The sequence below is a fragment of the Ostrinia furnacalis genome, unplaced genomic scaffold (genome assembly GCF_004193835.3).
Source record: "Ostrinia furnacalis isolate ACB-3 unplaced genomic scaffold, ASM419383v2 OfSCF2392, whole genome shotgun sequence".
Classification (NCBI taxonomy): domain Eukaryota; kingdom Metazoa; phylum Arthropoda; class Insecta; order Lepidoptera; family Crambidae; genus Ostrinia; species Ostrinia furnacalis.
The window spans coordinates 101,137-110,002 of record NW_021132631.1 but is presented as its reverse complement, the minus strand read 5'-3'; the positions used below and the strand labels follow the sequence as shown (position 1 = coordinate 110,002).

Sequence of the window (8,866 nt, the reverse complement as noted above, 5' to 3'; positions counted from 1 at the left end):
TACTTAAAGCTGGTAAGATTGAAATTGGCCTAAAATTACCAGGGTCGAGCCTGCTGCCAGACTTAAAGAGCGGCAGAACTTTGCTATGCTTCATAAGGTCCGGGAAGACCCCCTTATCCACACAGTTATTAAATATAATCGCCAACTGTGGGGCAATGATGTGGATAATATGCTTGACTACCTTCACAGAGATTCCCCATAGGTCAGTAGTATTTTTTACATTTAGCATATTAAAAGCTTTTATAATATCCAAAGGAGTGATGTGTTTAAAGGTAAGTTGTGAGTTACAGGGAGCTACATGATCTTTAAGGATTAATTCAGCCTCTATATAATATCTTAAAATAAAACTGTAACTTGTAATAATTACATAATTTAGGTCAATGTAAAAATAATGCTCACCCAGTTGTTAAGTTTTAGTTTAGCAGTAAATGTATTTGTTTTTAGTTTGTCATTAATATTTTCATATTGTGTAAGCACTTTTAAAATAGATACCTAAGATACGGGCAAAATATTTTGCTTAGTTTAGGTATTATTAATTATGTCCGTGCACTAATTTTAATTGAAACCAAACGTGTACTTATCTAGGCTAAGTTTTATACAGAAATAAATTAAAAATTCTTTTCTAACTAATAACCAAAAATCTCACCAGTTGATCATCGGCGACTACTCAGCGTTCGAGTCGATCCGGGATAAGTACTCGTCCTGGTTCGACATCCTGGGCGGCTGGGTGATGTTCACGGCTCCGTGGGCGCGCCGCCACGCGCTCGGCGCCGCCGCCGCCGCCTGCGCCGGCATGCGGACCGGCGCGCCGACCACGCCGCTTGACGAGATGGCGCGAGCGCTCATGGACGGCGATCTGCACCAAGTAAGACCAGGCCTGTTCATCTCCGCGAGTTTACATCGAAAACAAAACACGCACGATGGCCCACCTACAGGATACTATTCGACAAGGCCGAACATTGACTCACGCACGCGTATTCTTGTGTATGCTGGAAGACAATAAAGAAAATGATGTACTAAATGCTGTGCAGTATTTAACTGCCTAAATAATAATAAAAACACAGAATGTACTTTTTTAAGTTGCCTCAAGACTAATATTATTCATGATAATTCATGCTAAATCATGTATTTCCTCCGCCATTTTCCGCAGTTTGGCATCTCACGTCACATCATTTTACCGAAGTCAGCAATATAGCTTCGGCGCAGTGTCGATCACTGACGTTTGTCAACAAAATGGTGCTTGACTCTTGAGACAGGCTAAATTACACCATATTGTTAATGAAATTGAGCATACATTTTTTTAAATACCTTCGCGAAGTAAAACTTCTGTACGTAGTACTTATTATTATTCTGTGGTTAGATGTAGGGTTGCCAGGTGTCTGGCTTTAGCCGGACATGTTTGGCTTTTTACGGTCTTGTCCAGCCTGTCCGTCTTTTGTGGCTTTTGTTAGGCTTTTTATTGGGCTGCCGCGCCAGGTGAAAGTCGAGCCACAGAATAATATGTAGCGCACGCATCAGGATGTTGGGCAACCGATGATAATAGTACTTACTCGTGAGCTACGACACTAATTGCCAAATAAAGCACAGAGTCCGGCTTTTGTGTTTTTGGACCTAGAGGTGTGCGCGGAATCTCGGCAGCAGTCCACCGCTCCACACTTCTTGACTCTTGACATTGTTGTATCCACAAGTTATTTCTCTTCGTTCTTTGTCCCTTAATTCAGTTCTCCCACTACTGGGGCCTAAACGTCACTCGTACGGGTAACTAAATTAGCAGTGCAGCCAAAGTAGATAGTACAACCAGAGTAAATACAATGGCGCGCACGCACACACTGACAAAATTCAGCGCACTTCACCGCTAATCCACGCTAAGTTTTGTCAGTGTGTGCGTGCGCGCCGCATACGTATTGGCGCGCTCACATACAAACCGCGCTCGGGCGTTTCTATGAAGATGACCTACTCATTTGTATTTACTCTGGTACAACGCGGTGTATTATGTGCCTTAATGTATAGCCAAGACAAGTATAGCGAAAGAAACCCAGCATTATGAGAAATGAGCAAAATATGGTAATATTCGCGACACAAGGAGTTTGATTGATGTAAGAAATACGAATTTTATAGTAACTCATTTAAACCGCTTGTTCTTTCTTATTGCAGGTGATCCATGAGATACAACAGATATCAGACAACGGCTGGTTTGCTACGCATCTGACTGACATTCTGTTCCACTGTGGCAAGCTGGAGATTATGGATAAACACCAGACCGAGTAAGAAGAATGATGCTTTATTTAGTACCTTAAAGTAGCACACTTATCAACCCAGAAAGGGATCGTAACCGTATCAACTCGAGGCGGTCAGTACTCAGTATTTTTCGTATGAAACTCCATACTGCATCGCGCACTTATACGCGCCGTTACGTAAACGCCTCGCCTCGCGGTTGTCAGCGCGCTTTCAGAGTTGATAAGTCTGCTATGACCTTAAGGCCCGATTCGACCAAACATTTTTCCGAGAATAACTCTTGGTATAACTGGCACAATGATAGTTTCAGTACTTTCAGTATGGGGAATATGTCGAAATGACAAGTTTATTCTTCAGTTAATAGTTACCCGACGATGGTAGTCAAGTCAAAGTCAAAATTTATTTATTTGTTTAGACTAATAAAAAGTTCTTACAAATCGTCATTTTGCTCTTAAAATCAGCCCTAAGAGTCTCACTATCAATTCAAATGAATTACTTTTCTCTGCAGTGTCACAGGCCGGCTCCGAGACAGCCTCATCCTCGAGTACGGGTCCCTGCTCATGGAGCACCCGTCTCTGTGGTCTGTGGGCCTGTCGTACCTCGCGTCTCGGCCCCCGGAGGGGCTGCGGCGCGCCGAACTCATCCTGGAGCGGATGCCCGTGCAGAACGAGGCCAAGGCGATGAGGATAGTCGCTGAAGCCAAGAAATACGGACTGCTGGGAGTTGGTAAGTTGAAGTGGATGATTAATGAATTCTGTTTAGGTACCATCATTCAAACCAATCTGATAAAGAATGATAGCTGATCGCAGATGGAATAAATGAAAAAAAAAAAAAAAACGATACTCAAATGTGTGTAGGATGTATGTGAATTATTATATTGTTGTGAACATTTCTAACAGAACGCAAAAAGTTTGATTTGAGTTTCCTGAGTTTCTTGCGTCGCTTCTCAGCACTGGCCCATTTATTGTCCCGAAGCAGTGGTAGGGTTAATACTGGGACATGTAAAAGTGCTTTTTATAAGCCTACTTGCAAAAATAAAATAAGTTTTAGTTTATGTGCTGAATTTCGGTGGGACTATTCAAGCAAATCAATCAATCCAAAGCCATAGACAGCTTGACCTTAAACAACCCAACCGTTTCAAATTTGTCCCAGGGGGACAACCCACAACGAAATGAATTACTGCTTAGCGTGGTGCTCCGCATACGTGGCACCCGCAAGTGTCCTTTTCATACAAGTATTTATTTAATGCGTCGAATACGCACGCGGGACATGGAATCCTCGCGCTTGGACCCCGCGTGCGTGTGCTGTAATAAGTCGCTATTTAGTGTTTAACAGTAACATAATTTAATTATTAATAGTGTCTACAACATAAAGCAGCAGAGTATGCGCTTTAAAAGCATAGTAAGGCAGATTTCGTAAGAATAATTAAACTAATTTATGTAACTAGAATTTATATCATTATAAGTGTAAAACTGGTTGAGAGAAGATGTTTTAATAAACACCTCTGAAGATCATCATTTGTATTGATTCATCCTCAAGACTCAACTTACTTCAGTGCGCTTCTATGAAAACCAATGTGCGCGACATTTTTCGGCGTGTGGGGTCCTCCTATCCTACCTATCCTTTTAAATCTTAAGGATAGTTTTGCTTTGGGTCTGTTTAGCTTCTTTACTAAATGTGGTTTGGTTTGGTTTACGTACAATTTATTTAGGTTTAACCTGTGGTAGTACTTATTATTATTCTGTGCTCATATCTCTACCACAAATTGATATTTTTTTCACCAAACTTACGGGACTATCCCCACCCTATCGTTACCACTGCTGCAAATCCTGTGTAGCTGTGTTGACAGCTCGACCGCCAATAAAAATCCAATCTGTAAAGGTGAACTGTAGTCTGCGGAGTAGCTAAATCCGCACGATATTAAAAACACCTTTATAATGTTCCCAGTGCAGTCAGTATGCACCTGCATGGGCGCGCGGCACTTAGCAGGCGGCCGCGTAGGCGGCGCGCTGTCGTGGGCGGTGCGCGCGCGAGACTCGGCGCTGTGCGCGCGCGCCGCCGACCGCGCACTGCGTCAGTACTGCGCGACGGGCGCGCTGCCGGCCGCCGACTTGTTGCTCACGGCTGGAGCCGCAATGCTGCTGTGCGACACGCTGCTGTTCTTGGGTGGGTCACGGTGACACTTTTTTTTCTGCAATCCGTCGCCAGACTGTTAACGGATTTGTTGAGTGTCTTCTTAATCTTAAAGAGCAGCTGGCCTATGCCATGCTAATAATAACGTGGTTTCTTTCTTTTTAACTGCAACGAGTTTAACATATGCACTCGCCCATGGATTGGAGTGCAGATGAGTAAGACGTTCAATCATCCAAGGCGTTGTTTCATGTAGCGCTTTAGTTCTGTGGCCACGATTGCTATGTTCAAGTACTCGTGTATTTCTTTATATTTTTTTTATCCACAACAAAAATCTCGGCCTGTATCTTGCTCACAAGATGTAATCTAATGACCAGGCTGAAGAAAGTGGACTTCGCCTGGAATCCTCAACCACATAAAAACTGTCTGTCTTACCTTCAACTGTAAAAGTACTTTTTAAAAGCCTACTTGCAAAAATAAAATTAAGCTTTTTATGTTGAAATAAAAACGCTGTAATTATCTGCAAAGAATATGTCATCATCATGGTATCCCTGCCTACTGCTCCTTTGAATTGTAATTCTGCCTGTTACACAATTAACCATAAATTCATGTTTTTATTGTTCCAGGAAAATACTGTGACTTTCACAGATTGTACAAAAATAGAGAATTCAAAAAGGCCGGGAAACTACTAGTGTCTTTGCTCACGTCCAAAATAGCACCTGATTAGTAAGTTTTCTATACCTTATACATATTTCTTCTCTAGAAACGTAAATTGAATTGTAAATTCTCAATAAAAAATGAGATATTTTTTGAGAGACAATCCGGTCGAGTAACTGCGCACCTAACAGCCGTGACGTCATAACGACGTTCTGGTACGGACGGGGCGAACGCGGGGAGGTGTGCGGATAAGTGGGAGGAAGAGTAGCATTCCAGCCGTTGCGCAGTTAGCTCGATCGGATAGTAGTTTTGATAGCAAACATAACTAAACACAGATCACAGAAACTAAAGGGAGATGTGACAAGGGGGCGGGGCCGGTGACGCAGCAATATGCCCAAAAACAGAACAGCTCGTGACAGCAATGATCACAGCAGCGACGTCATAATGTAAACAGTTTACATTGCTTGCGTAGTACTAAAGATTATTCGAACGTTTAGTACTGATACCGCAGTGGATAATGAGCACATATTTTGATTACTTTCTGTGTGTGAACAGAGTAAATACAAATGAGTAGGTCCTCTTCTTTGAAACGCACCGTGCGCGGTTTGTATGTGAGCGCGCCAACACGTATGCGGCGCGCACGCACACACTGACAAAATTTAGCGTGGATTTGCGACACTGAGTTTCGACCTCAGCTCATTAGTTGGCAAGTCTCTATGTCTCTATGTAACTAACAGTACCCTTTTCTCTCACCAGCTTCTGGGAGACGCTCCTCCTAGACACACTCCCTCTCTTAGAGTCGGACGAGCCAGTCTTCTCTTCCAGCGAAACCTTCGAGATCATGCTGTGTCTGGAGCTCAAGCCGCTGGCACTAGCTGGCGAGAAGGCAGACTTGCTGCGACTGGCGCTGGCCAGGAATCTCGCCCGGACCACCCTGTCTGATGTGGACAGTGGGGGAGAATGAGACATGTCTACATTACTGCCAACAAGTTTTTTAGGATAAAAAAAATAGCGAATGACCAAACAAGACTTGGAAAACCACATGTTTTTGTCATGCCTCTCACAGAGGTAGGAAATACGCGCCCGTTTTCACAAACATTTCTACGAGGTCTCACAGTGCGAGTGGACGCACAGAGTAACACACGAACCAATCGCAGAGCTTTATTCAACGCTGTGCGTTCGATTTGCTGCTTCACTTAAGCAAGCATCGTTTGTGAATACGGGCGACAGTATTTTGCGATACCATTGATTTCTTTTTTATGGAAGTGGACATCTAAAAGGCCAATGTGACTAGAAGCGTAGTGTAAAATGTCCAAGGAAATTTATTATTATTATTATGTTTGTACGCTTTGGAGCTCACGGGTCAAAAGTGGCCCGGTCCTTTATAAGGCTTGCGTGGGGATACAGATCCAACACGTAGAGGCCGTGTTATTATTATTATTAATGTTTGTTGATTCCTTCATCCACTTGTTTGGTCTATTCGCGCCAACACACAGAAAGCAATTTGAAATCAAAAGACAATTCTAATGTTCAGTGAATTTGTATTGTTTTCTTCTCTTTTAGTTCAGTCTAAAAACATGGAGTTCATGAGCTTTAATAACATTCAATCTATTGTGAGTCTTCAATGGAATTGATTTACTGCTAATTGACCTAAAATTGTCATTTAACAATAATCCGTGATTATAAAATCATCAATAAATTGTAAGCAATCCACTTCGATAAAATGTATAGTGGTCGAGGATCAGAATCACTACAGCACTGTGTATAAAAACTAAAAAAATAAGAATAAGAACAGTTTTATCACTAGTCCAGATTTACGAATGATTACATAAAAGAACAATTATCAAAATACATAACCCCGGTGCCAAATACTGCCTCAAGATTTCAATAATACCTACTAAGTAATAAAAATAGACTAATATCCATTGCTATATGCAAGCCTTAAAAGCTAGCTATAGTCTTTCTAATTTTTACACCTAACTTCTAAAGTAAGTTTAATGTTCAAAATTAATTTGTACTTTAGTTAAATGTATGTTTGTTTTCTGAATGGTTTTACACAATGTTGTATGGGTGATGATGAATAAAAATATTTTTTTAATTACTTGTTTGATTATTATCCTCCTGGAATACACTTAAAACAACATTAACCCTTTAAGCTCTGAAAATTGAGACAATAGAAATCACTTTGTTTAGTGCAGTCTTATGAGACCACTTGGGGTTTGATGGGTTAATGTTAGTGATTGAGCTTGATGTCCCCATTCTCTGTATTGAGTACATCAATATTTTAGAAATAAAAGAAACAAAATGTGGTTTGTTTACAAATATATTTCTCACAGAATATTAATACTAAAATAGATTATTTAGGGTCCTGCCCTAACACTAATAATTAGTTCTCACACATAAAAATGTAATTTTTCATAATCACAGTAATCTTATAAACTATCTACTACTACAAAACAGAGATATTGGCTTACGAAGTGTAATAAAAATCACTAGAAAATTTAAATAGGTAAAATGCACAGTAGCTGAGAATCAAAATTTAAGAAAATAATTAATATTATATTATTGTAGGTAACCATTCCTTACTTTTTATTTTGGTGTTGATATCATGCTACTTTCCTGGAAGCCTAACCACTACAATATTATTAGGTACAGCTAATAATGTAATCATGTCATGTGATAAAAGAACCGAACTACACACTAAGTCAAATGTTAAGATTAAAGTTCCATCTGATTATTTCTTCTTAGCATAAAAACTTTCCATGGATTCCAGCTCTTCAATAGTGTAGTTCAATATTTTGTCAAAACCTTGGTAATGGAATCTCCCATAGAACAATTTCCCTTTTAGCATAAACGGGAACCAGAGACGATCGTCGAGCCACATGTCATCGTAAGGAATCTGGTCTAATTCAAACCATTTGGGTAACATTTCTTCCGTCTCTGATGGGACTCCTTCAAAGGAATTGGTGGCGAAAACTCTCACGTCCATCATCGTCGAATCGCCTTCAAAAGTAAACTCCAGGTGGCCTATATTCTTCAGATTGCTTGTTTTTACATTCAGACAACACTCCTCTTTTAGTTCTCTGGCTGCAGCATCAATTATCTTCTCATTTGGCTCCACTTTGCCGCCGAAACCATTCCACTTGTTAATACCAAATCCGCGTTTCTTCAAGCCCAATAGAATTTGCGCATCATTGCGTATGAACACTAGCGTGTATACTTTTTTAATGAACATATTTTGATCATATGTTTTTGTTAATAATTATTGAAAAACAATAAAATTTTACAGCAAACAAATCAGCTGAGAAATGTGGCAGCTGGCGGCTTATTCAAATGTCTGACATTGACAGTTGACAGCGACACAATAACCAAAGACAATCAGCGATTTTTTCTTGTTCTTGTTCAGCACTAGAGATGTGCCGAGTCACACTGACTCGAGTACCGACTCGAATACCTAGCAGGTACTCACGTACTCGAGTATGTAAAATTCTGTATTCGGATCCACAATAATCGAATACAGATTTCTAGTACTCACGGTATTTGAATACTGTTGGCAACATCAAATAAAAATGTTTATTTTTTACTCTAGCAACTAAGAACTTCTTGCTTGCTTGCTTGTGTGTCTGCAACAAACGTGTAATGTGCTATTACTTGAAAGTCGTCAATAAAAATTGTGAAATTCATCTTCAAATTTTAGAATAAAGAAGCCCTGCTCTTTACAAATACTAAGTCGTGTACGTTAATAGCAACCTTCGATTGTACGTCGTACAGTCAATTTTCGTATGCCCACTCCACTTTAAAAAGCATTGTGAAGTTAGTCACGTGTTGATGAATTGTTTGTAGA

General features: G+C 40.4%; 2 protein-coding genes across 2 annotated transcripts; one reads left to right on the top strand and one right to left on the bottom strand.

The window, feature by feature from the left end:
• Window positions 1-616: 616 nt before the first annotated feature.
• On the top strand, window positions 617-6,307 carry Nup75 (nuclear pore complex protein Nup75; the record flags this gene model as incomplete). Its single annotated transcript, XM_028308145.1, has 6 exons — window positions 617-865; window positions 2,155-2,264; window positions 2,744-2,961; window positions 4,183-4,401; window positions 4,992-5,091; window positions 5,779-6,307. Coding segments are annotated over 6 exons (1,104 nt in total), but the record flags the coding sequence as incomplete, so codon positions are not given.
• Window positions 6,308-7,347: 1,040 nt separating this feature from the next.
• Window positions 7,348-8,368, bottom strand: LOC114355325 (7,8-dihydro-8-oxoguanine triphosphatase). Its single transcript, XM_028308122.1, has one exon. The coding sequence runs from the start codon at window positions 8,255-8,257 to the stop codon at window positions 7,757-7,759; it is 501 nt and encodes a 166-aa protein (XP_028163923.1). The 5' UTR covers window positions 8,258-8,368; the 3' UTR covers window positions 7,348-7,756.
• Between the last annotated feature and the right edge of the window lie 498 nt (window positions 8,369-8,866).

Excerpts from the sequence above, each read along its gene's own strand:
- LOC114355325 (XM_028308122.1), bottom strand. The coding sequence starts at position 8,257 with ATGTTCATTAAAAAAGTATACACGCTAGTGTTCATACGCAATGATGCG.